Raw genomic sequence first — 15,424 nt, forward strand, 5'->3', positions numbered from 1 at the left:
TCAAACTTCTTTATCTTGGTTGTAATGTTGTAGATTGAAAAATATAGGTATACTAGGTGAGATATAGTTCTAACCGTATTGAAAGTGTAGCTTCATATTTTATTAGGGTATTTGTTTACGATAGTCCGTAGCTTGCATAAATATAATTGGAAAATTTTGAAAGAAACAGTTAAAAATAATGGGCGTACCTGGAACAACTAATGGTCCCTCTGAGGACAATAAGAGTACTACTCGTAAAGTGAGGAAGCCTAGGGTCTCAAAACAACGGAAAACATCGACTAAGAACAAACCTGTGGAGCATACAAATATTCCTCGTAACCAACCACCAAATAAGGAAATACCTGATTTCCATTTTAATATGGTAGTATCAGATGCCATGGCTGTGAATTCTCGTCAATTACTTTATGCTCACATTTACAACTATTTACTTCAGAATAACTATTACGAGACAGCAAAACGATTCTTAAAGGAGGCAGAAGTACCTTTATCCAATTTAAATAATCCAAAGGCTACTAATAATAACTCATTAAATTTGAAAGATTTGGGACCAAATCAATTATTGAAATCCAAGATGATTATTAGTTCTCCTGATACGTTTTTATTGGAATGGTGGCAATCGTTATTGTTATTGAATAATTTCGTGGATAGTACTCCCTTGGAAGAATTAAGTTCAAAATTAGATTTTTCTTCAGCACCAACTCAGGGAAAAGTGGTCCCAATCTTACCTTTACAAAGATCTGGTAACCCTTATATGAACTCGATGCCGACATCTAACAATATACAATCAATTCAAACTCAAAATGGACCTATTCCAAATATGACCCCAAATAACAATAATAATAGCAATAATAATAATAACAATAGCAATAATATTCCAAAGGAATCGATAAATAATCCAAAAGCACAATCGAACCCACCACCGCCACCACAGCAGCAGGCACATATGAATACTACAAATCAGATGGCAAATGCTCAATATGCCATACGACAGCAACAACAATTGCCAAGGCAAGATCAATCACCAATGGTAAATGGGATGCCAATAAATCCATCAATGGGACCACAATTTATGCAGCAACAAATGATGGCTTCTCAGTATTCGAATATGATGAATTTACAACAACCTCAACAACAGATGATAAATAAGAATGCAATGTTGAATGATAATGGACAAGTGGTATATCCATCTGTCGCACAGGATTCAGTGGCTTCAAATGATTCACATAACAACTCTAAAGATGGAAACAAAGGTTATAATAACTTTGAAACAACTCAAAACGCTAAAGGTATGGTCAATTCAAATCAACAACGACAAGTGCAAGCTCAATTTGCATCACAAAAGAGGAAACATTCCGAAAATATGCGAAATGCTTCTCCTCACTCCCAAGTAATGAATCAATCGGGAATACAGGCACAATATCAAGCTCATTTACAAAACTCTCAAAGACAAGGTTTAGATGTTGCATCTGTATCAGCTGCGTCATCCGGATCTCCTAATATTATTATGAGTAATATGCAAGAAGGTAACCCTAACATGAAAATGGACCTTTCAGATCCTGGTATGCAACAACAGTATATGACAATGTTGAAATCGATGTTAGTAAAAAATCAAACTCAAGGTCAACAAAATAATAGTAGCGAGAATGCAATTATTGATTTTTCTATGATGAACTTCAACATCCCAAATCACAATAACGACGAATCTGGTAATAACAGTTCTACAAATCTTAATGATGGAACATTAAATAAAAATATTGGTAAGCCGGATGACAATAACAATAATGCTATTAATGACTAAGATAAAACTAATATACTTTTATATATAAACAACATTAAAAAATGTGAGGAAGATGGTTCGTAAAACAAATGTGTGAGTTCTTTTGTTATATAAATCATACTATGTGATAACTACTGGATACTATATAATAGATTTTGTGTTTGTTTATAATTTTGAATTTTGTAATTCTAACAAAGTATTATCTTTGTTAAATATTTGGCCCTTATATTGAGATAAATTTTCACCTTGGTAACTGATTTTATTAGAAACTTCGACATGCATATCCTTAGAAACTGTAGCTCCCGCTTTAATCAACCAAGATGTTCCTAGCTCTAAATAGCTTAATCTAGCAGTATCTGGATTATCATTAGCAGATCCTAGGCCATTCTTTAATGGAGAAAATTCCTCGGATCTTTCGACTTCTAAACAACCAAATCTATCTAGAGGAATCTCAGGAAAGACATCAAAGATGAACTGTTCTAATTTAATACCGTTTGGTTGTTCTGGTTTTATGTATTCTCCAGTTAAGTTATTATAATAAGGAATCTTCTTCTTGGCAATATGATATGTAGAATTTTCACACCAATGATTTAGTCGCTTCTCTAGTAATTCTATAGAGTAGTAATGGTTTACAATATTACCAGCTCTTAGTTTCAATAATCCATCCGAATCACGTTCTTCTGCTAATTCCTTTGATATTTCGGAATATTCAATTACGCAAGGCTTACCATTCATGCTAGCAATTAATCCTACAGATTCGTGAGCGTCTCTCTTTCTCACTGCCTTTGTGGATAACAAAAAATTATATTTGATAGAAAAGCCAATAAATACTGGATCAGCAACTTTAGAAAGTACATTGTCAACGCAATACATATAAATATGTTTTATGCCTCTTTTCTTGAAATCCTCCAATAAATTGTTCTCTTTAATGGCATGGTATAGTCCACCATTACCATCTGGCGATTGAACAATATCCGTTGGACTAGATAAAAACATCTTAGAACCGGTAGAGTTCAATGCCGGTAAAGTACCTTGATTAAAGAAACAAACTTGGTTTTCTTGTAATCCAAAATATCTATTTTGAATAAAGAAGGATTCGGTAGCAGCTCTAGTTGGTTTAGATGTCATAATGTACCATGGGATCACTTTTTTACAGTTAGAAAGCTCCTGTAATCTCCAGATCTTCTCAGCTTGAATTTGGAATAATGATTTATGAGAAGGTAAATTAATATCATAACATCCTTTCGGACTAGACGACCCCAATCTAGTACCTTGGCCACCAGCCATTAAGATGACAGCCACTTCTCCATTCTGAATAGATTTTAGGCCAATATTATAATATTCTTCGGCTAAACTAGGATTTCCAATAATTGATTGGTATGATGTATTTGGTAATGTTTTAATATCGGCAGATACGTTGTCATCGTTTTGCAGGTGTTCTAATGATTTTCGGTATGCATCTTGTAGCTTGTTTGGTGTGATTCTTCCCGCAATCTTAGAAAGATTTTTGTAAAATTCATCCTTTTCAGTAGCAGTCAATTTGGAGACATGATCGAATAGATGAGCTTGACCTTCTCTTTTAAATAATTCTTCGATATCACTCTGGGTCATTGTTTTGTGGAATGTAGCAATAAACTCTGTTTAATATTTTTTAAACTTCTAGAAGACTGTAAAACGCTATATTAAGCACAACCTAGAAGAAATATAGCTTGATTTATCTATATAAATGTCAGGGATTGCGATCTCTAGTAGAAAAACTTTGTGCAGAGGTTCACAAACTGTTGATCGACGACTAATCTTGTTTTATCTATTATTAGCTTGTTTGCCTCGTCAAGTGCGACGCGTCGCGTGAAATATTTTAATTCTGAATGTAGAAGTGTATTATTCAGCAATGGGATTCGAAACTTTATTTGAAGGTGAAGAAGTTTGAATAGCCAGTATATGTTAAGGACCCTTTCAGAGGAGTAAATATATATTACTAGGAAGTTACAAACACAAGGGTAACTATTTAATTGTATTCATAGCATTATAGACCCCCAAAATAAGATAGAAATATTATATCCCACAAAATATCATGTCTGGTGATTTGAAAAGAGTTGCTGATGATTTGGAAGAAAATTCCACAGATGATGCAGACTTGACAGTTGTAAAAGGGAAGAAAATAAAGACATTATCTCAGGATCATAGTGTTGGTAGTGAACCTGTCTCCACCATGGAGATCATTCCATCAGATTCATACAAGAAATTTAGATCGCAAGGTTTTAGGGCCTCTGATAAAGAACTGAATGCAACACAGATGCAATCTGCCTTTGAAAGAGAATTATCAGAATTAGAACATGAAGCCCTTGATATTGCAGAAGATGATTCCCATATAAATGGTGTTGAAGCTAAGAACTATTTAAGAAATGCACTGCCTGCGGATTTTTCTAGTAAAACACACGATATTTCATTCCAACAGATTGAAGTTGAACAAAGTACACTCTCTTACATTAAGGATGAGGACACATCAACAGTGGTTAGATTTTTCGGTGTGACCAATGAAGGTCATTCGATTCTTTGTAATGTTACTGGTTTTAAGCATTATTTATATGTTCCACAACCTACAGCTGATAATGCCAATGATAAAGACAAAAGAGATCATTTTATAAGCTATTTGAACGAAAATTACAACAACTGTGTTAGTTCTATAGATGTCGTTCCATGCCAATCTATTTGGGGTTATTCTGGAGATGCAAAGATCCCTTTCTGGAAAGTTTCTACCATTCAACCTAACATGATCAACAAATTAAGAACTGGATTCGAAAGAGGGCATATCACTTTTGAATCTTGGTTCTCCTCTGGAACTACAACCTATGATAATATTGCCTATACTTTAAGATGTATGGTTGATTGTGGGATTGTTGGTATGTCGTGGATTACTTTACCAAAAGGTAAATACAATATGGTTCCAGAAGATAGAAAGGTCTCTACAGCCCAATTGGAAGTTCTTATAAATTACCGTGAATTAATATCTCATCCTGCTGAAGGTGAATGGTCACACTCTGCGCCATTACGTATATTATCATTTGATATTGAATGTGCTGGTAGAAAGGGTATTTTCCCAGAACCAGAGCATGACGCTGTTATTCAAATTGCGAACGTTGTCTCTGTAGCTGGTAGTAAAAAACCATTTGTAAGGAATGTTTTCACCGTCAATTCATGTTCTCCTATTACCGGTTCTAAGATATATGCACATGATAAAGAAGCTGACATGTTGGCTCATTGGCGTGATTTTGTAGTGGACGTAGACCCTGACGTGATTATTGGTTACAATACCACAAATTTTGATATTCCTTATTTAATTAATCGTGCAAAGGCGCTTAATGTCGCACAGTTCCCTTATTTCGGTAGGTTATCAAATGTCAAGCAAGAAATTAAGGAAACCATCTTTTCATCTAAGGCCTATGGTACAAAGGAATCTAAAGATGTTAACATTAACGGTCGTTTGCAATTAGATTTATTGCAATTTATTCAGCGTGAATATAAATTAAGATCATACACATTGAATGCTGTGTCTGCTTACTTTCTGGGTGAACAGAAAGAAGATGTCCATTATAGTATTATTACTGATCTGCAAAATGGTGATAGTGAAACTAGAAGAAGATTGGCAGTATATTGTTTAAAGGATGCGTATTTACCCTTAAGATTGTTAGAAAATTTAATGGCTTTGGTCAATTATACAGAAATGGCTCGTGTTACAGGTGTCCCCTTCTCGTATTTATTATCCAGAGGTCAGCAGATTAAAGTTGTGTCTCAGTTATTTAGAAAATGTTTAGAAATTAACACTGTGATACCTAATATGCAGTCTCAGGCAACCGATGAACAATATGAAGGTGCCACCGTTATCGAACCCATTCGTGGTTATTACGATGTACCGATTGCAACTCTGGATTTCAACTCTTTATATCCCAGTATTATGATGGCCCATAATTTATGTTATACAACACTTTGTAATAAAGCTACTGTGGAAAGATTGGGATTAAAAAAAGATGAAGACTACATTATTACCCCAAATAACGATTACTTTGTAACTGCGAAGAAAAGACATGGGATCTTACCTATTATTTTAGAAGAATTGATTTCAGCTAGAAAAAGAGCTAGGAAGGACTTGAGGGCTGAAACTGACCCATTTAAAAAGAGTGTCTTAAATGGTAGACAACTTGCTTTGAAAATTTCTGCTAATTCGGTGTATGGTTTTACGGGTGCAACAGTTGGTAAATTACCATGTTTAGCTATTTCTTCCTCCGTTACAGCGTTTGGTCGTGATATGATTATGACCACTAAGAATGCTGTTCAGGAAAAGTACTCTAAGAAAAATGGTGCTGAGCATGATTCTATTGTTGTCTATGGTGATACAGATTCTGTGATGGTGAAGTTTGGTAGTACTGATTTGGGAGAAGTAATGAAGATGGGTGAGGAAGCAGCTGCATATGTATCCACCTTGTTCAAACATCCGATTAATTTGGAATTTGAAAAAGCATACTTTCCTTACTTACTAATTAATAAAAAGAGATATGCCGGTTTATATTGGACAAATACTGAGAAATATGATAAATTGGATCAAAAGGGTCTTGCGTCCGTTAGAAGAGATTCCTGTCCATTGGTATCGATTGTTATGAATAAAGTATTGAAGAAGATCTTGATTGAACGAGAGGTTGATGGTGCTCTTGCTTATGTTAGAACTGTCATTGATGATATTTTGCACAACAGAATTGATATATCCAAGTTAATTATTTCGAAAACATTAGCACCAAACTATACTAATCCACAACCTCATGCTGTTCTTACTGAACGTATGAAGAAAAGAGATGGTATGGGACCTAGTGTTGGTGATCGTGTTGATTACGTCATTATTGGTGGCAACGATAAGCTTTATAATCGTGCAGAGGATCCGTTATATGTATTGGAGCATAATTTACAGATTGACTCGAAATATTATTTGAATAATCAATTACAAAATCCAATTTTAAGTATCACCATTCCGATTATTGGTGAAAAGAAAGCAAAGGAGATGTTTGTTGTTAAATCTATTAAAATCAATACTGGACTAACTAAAGGTGGTCTGTTTGGTTTTGTTAAAAAGGTAGAAGTTTGTAAAAACTGCAGGAGTCCTCTGAAGAAAGGTGAATCAGCTCTATGTGAAAACTGCCAATCTAAATCTAGTGAACTCTATATTCAAGCTCTTTATGATGTACGGGATCTCGAAGATAAATTCTCAAGGTTGTGGACTCAATGTCAACGTTGCGCAGGGAATTTACATAATGAGGTTCTATGTTCCAATAAGAATTGTGACATTTTCTATATGCGTGTTAAGGTGAAGAAAGAGTTACAGGAGAAGGTTGAACAATTGAGTAAATGGTAGACATTATATAAATTTTGTAATTAGTTATGTTTCTAGAAAAATGTACATTAAACAGACTATGATAAGTTGGTACTTTAAATTTTGTTTAGATTTTGTGATTAGTTGGTTTGTTTGATTTATAGGAAATAACTATTTTAATAATTTTGATTAAACTCTATCCAAATCAACTTCAACGATAACAATTTTACTAGTAATTTCTTTTATATAAAAAAGCATCAGAATACTTTTGAGTTTATAATCATAAATATGTATTATATAAGTGAATTATACTTTTATAGACAAGACATTTCAGAGTATGTCTTCGGTAATTGTCCATCACCTAATTGTAGACGTTTCATATCCTTAATGACATTTGTCTGAGGTGTAGAATCTTTCAACCATTCATGTTCAAAGACATCATCGACACTATATCTTTGGCTTGCATCTAACACAAGAAGATGTGATATTAGATGCAAAATAGAATCATCAATATTATCCCAGTAAGGTGTGTAGAACGCATATTTGGCTTGTAAAATTTGTTCCTTTAAAGAAGGTGGCCCTAACTGTTCACTGAAAGGTGGAAACCCACATAGACATACATAAAGGATGACACCTGCACTCCACATATCAACCTTTGATGTATAACCAGTCTTAGTTAAAACTTCAGGTGCAACATAAGATGGAGTCCCGCATAAAGTATTTGTAAATTGCATTTCACCTGTAAACTTAGCCAACCCGAAATCTGCAATTTTAACCTGAATATCTATTTCACCCTCATCCCATGGTCCCAATTGTAATTGTTCTGATGAAGTCCTTCTAGTGATGTTTAATAAAATATTTTCCGGTTTGATATCTCTGTGGATAATATTTTGATTGTGTAAATACTTCAAGCCTACTAGAATTTGCTTAAATATAGCTTTGGTTTCATCTTGCCTTAAAGAGGTCTTCTTAACGATCCTTTCAAATAATTCACCGTCAACAATCTTTTCAAGAACCAAATACTTTTGTATTTGCGATTTGCTAATAGGTTCAACGTAACTGTCCAGCAGGTTGACGATATTTGGATGGTGTATTCTCATTAGAATGTTTGTCTCTTCCCTAAATTGTTTACTTTTCTTTTGATCATCATTCTGTTGAGGATGAAATATCTTTATGGCAACTGTTTGACCAGTTTGCTTATTTGTACCATCTTTTACTATTGCATAATGACCTGACCCTAGCTCCTTACCAATCAAATATTTATCAAATACTGAAGAAGGTTTTGGACGTGCTTGTCTCTTTAATGCATTTTGACTGCTGGTAAAACTAAATTGTGGCTTCTTAAATACATTGTTTTCATCCTTCGACTCCCCAGTTGCAACAGTAGAGTCCAAGTCTGGAACTGCTGTAATAAAATTTGATCCAGTGTTATCAAGATCACTAATCGAGGAATATTTAAATAAAAAGGAAAATGTTTTACCAAAGACGATTCTGTCACCATTCTTAAGAATACAATCCTTCTTTACTAGTCTACTACCATTTATGAATGTACCGTTTCTGCTCTTGTCTATAATGTTGATAAGTTTGCGATGGACACCATCAACCTCCATATCTATCAGATGCAATTCACAATGTACTGTGGAGATATCTGGCTCATTAAGTGTAATATTACAGGATCTACTTCTACCGATCGTAGTCACTGATTTTTCTGTGATGTCATAGGTACATTCTTTACCGGGGATTAAATTAAACAACTGGGCCACAACAGGGAGAATCTCTTTCTCTTGTAGATTAGTTAACCCGGTTTGCTGTCTCTTGTTAGACTGCAGTATATCATCTGAATGTTCTCTCTTTGAAATAGATTGAGCCACTGACATATTGATCTGTTATTTTTTTTGGGGGGAAGTTAGTACTGCCTTCTGTTAACAGAGAAAACAAACAAAAATAAATAAAATATCCAATAGAAATAGATTTTGAGAAATGTGTAAATATGTTTTTTACGGATATCCAAGACTCTTATATATATCTATTTTGCTTAGTATATAACTTTATTAAAACCCTCCTTACAAACATCTCTATCGCACCAAACAAAATAATTTTTCACCTTTTGGTTTTCGTGGGTGAAAGATCTTTCCTTACGCGTTTCAAGTTTTGCCTATTCGGTTTATTTACATTTCATGAATATAAACACGTCCACTGTACGTTCAGTTGTCACTAATGGCTTTTTGTTGTCGTTGCCAGGGGAACCACAGTTTAGAGAGAAGTTGTTGGCTGTTAGGTTCCTCTTTTAGGCAAAATTTAATAGTGCTTTATGCTTCGGGGGTTTCTTCGATGAACTGTTGTAAAGTTATTTTACAACAGTTCATCGATTCTACTGTTGTCACGCATCTTCAATATACACAGTCTACATCAGTATTGAATTAGAGAATATTCTTAATTATACGATTATTGTTTTTAGATGTATATTCTTAAAAACAACAACCGCAGTTCCTCTTCCTTACAACACAATATAATTTTGATTAGGGTTTTTTGAGACGTATACAGTCATTTGAACTCCATCCATATATATATATATATGTATATAACTAAACATTTCTGCCTTTTTTTGTCTTTGTTTATTAATTCTTGTCTTCTAACTCATAAATGACAGAACCATCTGTAGCTGGATTATATTCTTTATCCAAGAAATGGGAGAATTTTTTTAAGTTTGGTAGACCTCTGATTTCACCAGCACATAGAGGCATCTTAACTACATGGAAATCCTCATATAGTTCTCCAATTTGGTCTAGATATTTTTTTTGCATCTTCCATCTAGCTTGACATCTCTTACAGTTGTGTTCCTTATCGTCATCAGCAAATAGCAATTGGTTGACAATGATGGAGTTGACATCCATATCGTAAGAGATTAATTCTTGGATTAATCTTTCAGTTTCATATAGAGACAAAAATTCACTGATACAAACACAAACGAATGTAGTTAAATCTGGGTCTGTGAATTGTTGTCTAATAGTTTCGACATTAGCCTTCAATTCGTTCAACTTACCACTAATATCAACATTACCACTACCCATGAATGAGTTCAACATTGGACCTAATTTACCAGTAATTTCACCGAATTTTTCTAATAGTTTAGATAAAGTAGTTGGTAACTGTAAAAATCTTAAAGTATGACCTGTTGGTGCTGTATCAAAGATAACGGTGTCAAAAGTTTCTCCTTCACCTTGTTCTTGATTCTTAATATGTTTCATGACTTCCATAAAGGATAAAGCTTCATCAATACCTGGAATAGAACCTGTCAAGTCAGCTAGAGCACCACCTTGCAACAAATCGTTTAAACCACCTTGATTGGCACCTTGGCCTTGAGAGACAGCCATATCGTTCATATCCTTCAAAGCAGCAGCTGGATCTATTTCCATACAGGATAAATTGTTCATACCTGTAACCTTTCTTGCATCTTTACCAAATTTTTCACCAAAGGCATCACTTAAATTATGAGCTGGATCGGTAGATATCAATAGAAATTGTTTCTCTGGTTGATTCAGAGCCATTTGAATAGAAATAGACGAGGAGGATGTGGTCTTACCGACACCACCTTTACCACCAACAAAAATCCATTTGTGAGTGGTTGATGTAATTAGAGAATGTAGGTTTGGATCAACTTCTAGATCTAGATCCATGGTTACTATATATGAGATTGATAAGTTTTTGTTTAGCCGTAGAGGTACACCTTCTAAAACATTGTATAAAATTTCCAGTATTGTTGTAATTAACTGTCTCTTTTATGCTAATTGTTGTTGTATTTAAAGGTCTATTACCAGCTTCATGATACGTAATCGATCCATTTCGTATCCGTTGAATTTTCTCTCAAATTTTCTGGCAAAAAAAATCAAAGAGAAGGCTCCCCGTTATAATGTATTATAGAGAGAGAGAGAGAGAGAGGACAGTAAGGAAAATATGTCGTTATGTATGGATACATATATTAAGGAACGTTCTACAAAGCCAGTTTATGAATTGCAAGGATATTATTAATCTGAGTAGAATATCAATTCGAACAAGGGTAATTAAATTTGACTGATTAAATTAGAATAATGTCGGAAGAGGATGAGAAGAGAGCCAAACAACTAGAAGAGGCCAGAAAGAGAGTCGAAGAATTGAAGAATAAGAAAAAGAATAAAAATAAGAACAAGAAGAACAAGAATAAGAATAAGAACGCTGAGAAAACTGATGAAGCTTCTGATATTGCTCTAGAAAAAGTTAACAGTAATGATGTTACTGAAGAGACTCCCGACGTGTCTGTTACTGAAAATGAATCTGAATCAGTAGAACTAGAGACAGCTGTTGTGGAGAACAAGGAAACCGTGTCTACAGACACCGAAGAGACTCCAGAAACGAATAAATTTACGACTCAACAGACTAAGACTGAAAATTTGGAGACTAAGAGTGAAGAAGTTACAGAAAGTGCAGTCGAAACACCAGAAAATGAACCAACAGAAAATGAATCTGTTGCTGAGACTGAAGAAATAACGAATGATGAACCTGCAGTAGAAGAACCTGTTACGGAAGAAACACCTGTAACAAAGGAAGCTGATATTGAAGAACCAGTAGCAGATGAAGCAACTATAGCGAAGGACTCTGAGAAGAATGATGCCGATAAATTATTCGATGGTAATGACCAAGAAGAAGACGAAGGTGATGACTTTATGAGCACAATTCAAAAGGAAAAAGATAATATTGAGATTGAAAACTTGAATTCACAAATCGAAAAGATGGCTGAAGAGATTAAGAAACTGAAATTTATGAATATGGAACAAGAGACTACGATTGAAGATCAAGAAGCAGAATTAGAACAAAATAAAATTACTTTACAATGTGCCACTTCTGATTTACAAAACGCAAACAATGAAATTGCAAATCTGAAAAATAAATTGAATGAGGCTGAGAGTAGGATTGGCTCTCAAGAACCTGTTCCTGCCATTCAATTTGCCCAATTCAATTCTCCACAACCTACCCAATTACCTACGCAAGGTAAGAACGATTACAACAATGACCAACAATATGTTCAAGCTCCAGTGATAGATCGTGTAATGTTAGACAAATGGCATAACTGGAACATTGATATGACTTCATGGAGAAGTATCGGTTCTGGTCCAATTGTTGAGTTTTAGAAGAATATGTATTAATTTAAGTATATATATATATATATATGTATGTATGTTTATTATAAAAACAATACAAATGCATAACAGTTACGTAAACTGACAAAACAATTATCCATCTACAAAATTATTTTTTAGTAGTACCAAATGAACCAAACCCCATCATCTTACTCATATCATCCTCTTCGACAGGCTTCTTATCAATTATCTTCTTCTGTCGAGCATTATTCCTTTGTTGTTGAGGACGATCACTATGTTCTTTAATAAAATCACGTATATGCTGAGTATAACAATTAGAAAATTCCTCTATCGGTATGTCATCATTATCTCTAGTATCTGAAATCAAAGATTCTCCAAATAATGTCTCATATTTCAACAGGTGTACCTTATGATTCAAATGGTCAACGTATTGTAAAGTATCCTTGAATGTTAAATCACAGATATCACAATAAAACCCAAACTGCTTCCCTTTCTTGAAAGATGTTACATTAGCCACGAGATTCTTTTGGTTTACATTCTGATTTGTTTGTTGCATCAGTTTATCATAATTCAAATACTTGACTTTTAACGCCGCTAGTTGGGCATCGGTAAACTGTGGACCATCTGCCTTGGAATTCGTCCCAATATACTCTTCTCTATTCCATGTTCTTCTACCAAAATCAGACATTGTGCAATTCTGATGATTGTAATCCAGTCAGTGAATTATAATATATTTAGTTTATATTCAGAGGGAGATTCTTTCATGATGAAGAAACAATTTTATTTTTGAAAAGTTTTAACAGCATAGTTTCTTTTAAATCAGGCACTACCGGACAAATATTAGATAAAGCCGACATAAATTTAAAATTATGTAACAAAGAGCCTTTGGCAATGAACCTGCCAGAGATTGAATGTACAAACATTTTTCTTCTTTTGATCGTTTCTCACCTTAATTGTTAATGATATATTCTTTTATTTAATTATATATACCTTTGTATATAAGAGGTTATTAAAATGAGTATACCCTCTAGTACAAGACGCTTGCCTTATCAAACAAAAGGTCAACAGTCTTATTCAATTCAGAGACCAATTCTAAAGCAGAATCATATGTGGCATCTTTATGCGGCGTATCATAGACATACAACCAACCATTACCTTGGTCTAAAACCCCATAGAATACCTTATCTAGGATCATTTGAGATAATTTACCTTCGACCTGTTGTGCATCTAGACCAATCATCTTTGAGATATGAGAGATTTCAACACATTCAAATGGTTCGATGATCTTACATAGATTGGATTCTAATAACGTGTCGTATAATGCATTGAAGTGAGACCTCACTAGATCATCACTCATTAATTCTGATTGATAATTCTTCAATGCTGTATTAAATTGTTGTAAAGATCTATTATTGTAAGCCTCAGCGACTGCTTTCATCGCATCGATCCCACGAGATTGATATGTTTCCTTCGTATATTTTGCATTCAATATAGTCTTCACATCATCAATCAAATTTAACATGATCTTCGATAGTAACATGTATTTTAAGACCTGACAAGCCCTTTCATAAGAACTTGGTGTAGTTAAATTATGGAAACTTTCGAAACTTTCATAGAAATAAGAGAACGCAGTCTTATAATCTTTATCCTCACAATGGAGACTACCAGACATTAAATCTAATTCAGCAACTGTAACAGTTGGACAATATATAGAGTTTGCTGCAGTTCTAGCAGCGGTCAAAGCTGCTTTAGCCTTTGCCAAATTTCTTAATTTATGGTATACTTTACTCTCCAATAGATGAACATCGACCAAAGAAGGTTTATCGTCTAATTTCTTGAATTGAATCAATAAATCATTAACTAAATCTAGGGATTCTTTATAATTAGTCTTTTTGTATTGAAGAGTAGCTAATTTAATAGATAATGCATGACTTAAAAATACTCTCTTCTCACTCTTAGCAAACTCAATACTACGTTGGCATACATATATTTGATCATCTAATGAATCTGGTACTTGTTCAAACTTTTCAATTAAGGTCTTTAACACTTTTGCTGTCTTAGATTTAGCAAATTGAGCCATATAATCAGTAGAATGTGGGATAAAATCACGTAATTTTGCTGTATTATGGGTTTCCATATATAAGGAACCCAATTCCAATATAGCAGATTCTTGCTCATTTTTTATTTTATCACCTGCATCTGATACATCTCGATCTAACAATTGTAGGTAAGCGGCTTCAGCCTTAGTGTAGTCTTTATCCTTCACTAGATTTCTTGCTTCTTCTAATGACATACTGCTCTTTGGGTTTGTGAGATGTGGTGCAATAAATTTAATTTGGATTGAGTCTTGTAGAGATGATTTAATATGGGTTCTTTAAGTAATGTTCAATATATGTGTTACAGTTGAAACTTTACTCTCTCTATATTAAGATAGAAATTGCCACCCAACTTTTCTTCAATATTCGCTGCTACCCCGAAATACGTGTGGTGGTGAGCAAAGGGATAAATAATAGAATCGCTTCTCGTTCAGCGTGATGTCAGATGCGACTCAAATTAGAAACCGAACACTGTCATTTGCAATACACACAAATGTTATTGAACGAGATAGGTTACAGTGATTTCAATATCAATAAATGGAATACCTATTGTTTTCTTGTTCTCTCTAAATATGGAATGTATTATATATATATATATATATATATCAAGAAAGAAGATACTGTATATTTAGTACGGTTCTTTTCTCACATTAATTGATAACAAATGCAGATCCTACCAGTACAATCACATTTACTTGGAGTTTTCGGTAGCTACGCTAAGTTTTCATTGCTGTGTCTACTTGTGAACTTCATGATCACACTATAATACTACAATCGCTGCCCCAAATGTGATACTGGCGACGGTCCACACTCCACTCCACTCCACTCCACTCCACACCTACACCATTCTCATCCCCCTCGCTAACATACACTCGACCATAGACCATTCGTTACGCACATGCAAATATACAGATACATATAGTGCTAGTCTTTTGACATCTGTGTCACTTACTGGTGAAGCAGATTTAGAGTGAGAAAACGCAATGCGACGCGGTAAAAATGTCGTTTAAATTATTTTCAGTGAAATTTTCAGTTTTGCCAGTTTTGGCGTGCGTTG

The 15,424-nt window shown here is 34.1% G+C and overlaps 8 protein-coding genes across 8 annotated transcripts; 3 read left to right on the forward strand and 5 right to left on the reverse strand.

The window, feature by feature from the left end:
* Nucleotides 1-178: 178 nt before the first annotated feature.
* On the forward strand, nt 179-1,798 carry KABA2_13S02398 (LisH domain-containing protein; the record flags this gene model as incomplete). The annotated part of the gene is made up of 1 exon (XM_041552984.1): nt 179-1,798. One exon carries the CDS (start codon nt 179-181, stop codon nt 1,796-1,798), a length of 1,620 nt encoding a protein of 539 aa, XP_041408918.1.
* A 144-nt stretch (nt 1,799-1,942) lies between these two features.
* On the reverse strand, nt 1,943-3,388 carry QRI1 (UDP-N-acetylglucosamine diphosphorylase; the record flags this gene model as incomplete). Its single annotated transcript, XM_041552985.1, has 1 exon — nt 1,943-3,388. The coding sequence occupies one exon, from the start codon at nt 3,386-3,388 to the stop codon at nt 1,943-1,945; it is 1,446 nt and encodes a 481-aa protein (XP_041408919.1).
* Nucleotides 3,389-3,851: 463 nt separating this feature from the next.
* POL3 (DNA-directed DNA polymerase delta POL3) lies at nt 3,852-7,178 on the forward strand (the record flags this gene model as incomplete). The annotated part of the gene is made up of 1 exon (XM_041552986.1): nt 3,852-7,178. The coding sequence occupies one exon, from the start codon at nt 3,852-3,854 to the stop codon at nt 7,176-7,178; it is 3,327 nt and encodes a 1,108-aa protein (XP_041408920.1).
* Nucleotides 7,179-7,450: 272 nt separating this feature from the next.
* On the reverse strand, nt 7,451-9,013 carry DUN1 (serine/threonine protein kinase DUN1; the record flags this gene model as incomplete). Its single annotated transcript, XM_041552987.1, has 1 exon — nt 7,451-9,013. One exon carries the CDS (start codon nt 9,011-9,013, stop codon nt 7,451-7,453), a length of 1,563 nt encoding a protein of 520 aa, XP_041408921.1.
* Nucleotides 9,014-9,754: 741 nt separating this feature from the next.
* GET3 (guanine nucleotide exchange factor GET3) lies at nt 9,755-10,813 on the reverse strand (the record flags this gene model as incomplete). Its single annotated transcript, XM_041552988.1, has 1 exon — nt 9,755-10,813. One exon carries the CDS (start codon nt 10,811-10,813, stop codon nt 9,755-9,757), a length of 1,059 nt encoding a protein of 352 aa, XP_041408922.1.
* A 411-nt stretch (nt 10,814-11,224) lies between these two features.
* BUG1 (Bug1p) lies at nt 11,225-12,301 on the forward strand (the record flags this gene model as incomplete). Its single annotated transcript, XM_041552989.1, has 1 exon — nt 11,225-12,301. The coding sequence occupies one exon, from the start codon at nt 11,225-11,227 to the stop codon at nt 12,299-12,301; it is 1,077 nt and encodes a 358-aa protein (XP_041408923.1).
* Nucleotides 12,302-12,419: 118 nt separating this feature from the next.
* On the reverse strand, nt 12,420-12,959 carry SNU23 (U4/U6-U5 snRNP complex subunit SNU23; the record flags this gene model as incomplete). Its single annotated transcript, XM_041552990.1, has 1 exon — nt 12,420-12,959. The coding sequence occupies one exon, from the start codon at nt 12,957-12,959 to the stop codon at nt 12,420-12,422; it is 540 nt and encodes a 179-aa protein (XP_041408924.1).
* Nucleotides 12,960-13,298: 339 nt separating this feature from the next.
* RPN6 (proteasome regulatory particle lid subunit RPN6) lies at nt 13,299-14,564 on the reverse strand (the record flags this gene model as incomplete). Its single annotated transcript, XM_041552991.1, has 1 exon — nt 13,299-14,564. One exon carries the CDS (start codon nt 14,562-14,564, stop codon nt 13,299-13,301), a length of 1,266 nt encoding a protein of 421 aa, XP_041408925.1.
* Between the last annotated feature and the right edge of the window lie 860 nt (nt 14,565-15,424).

This window comes from Maudiozyma barnettii, assembly GCF_903064755.1.
Source record: "Maudiozyma barnettii strain CLIB 1767 genome assembly, contig: KABA2_13, whole genome shotgun sequence".
In the NCBI taxonomy this organism is placed as follows: domain Eukaryota; kingdom Fungi; phylum Ascomycota; class Saccharomycetes; order Saccharomycetales; family Saccharomycetaceae; genus Maudiozyma; species Maudiozyma barnettii.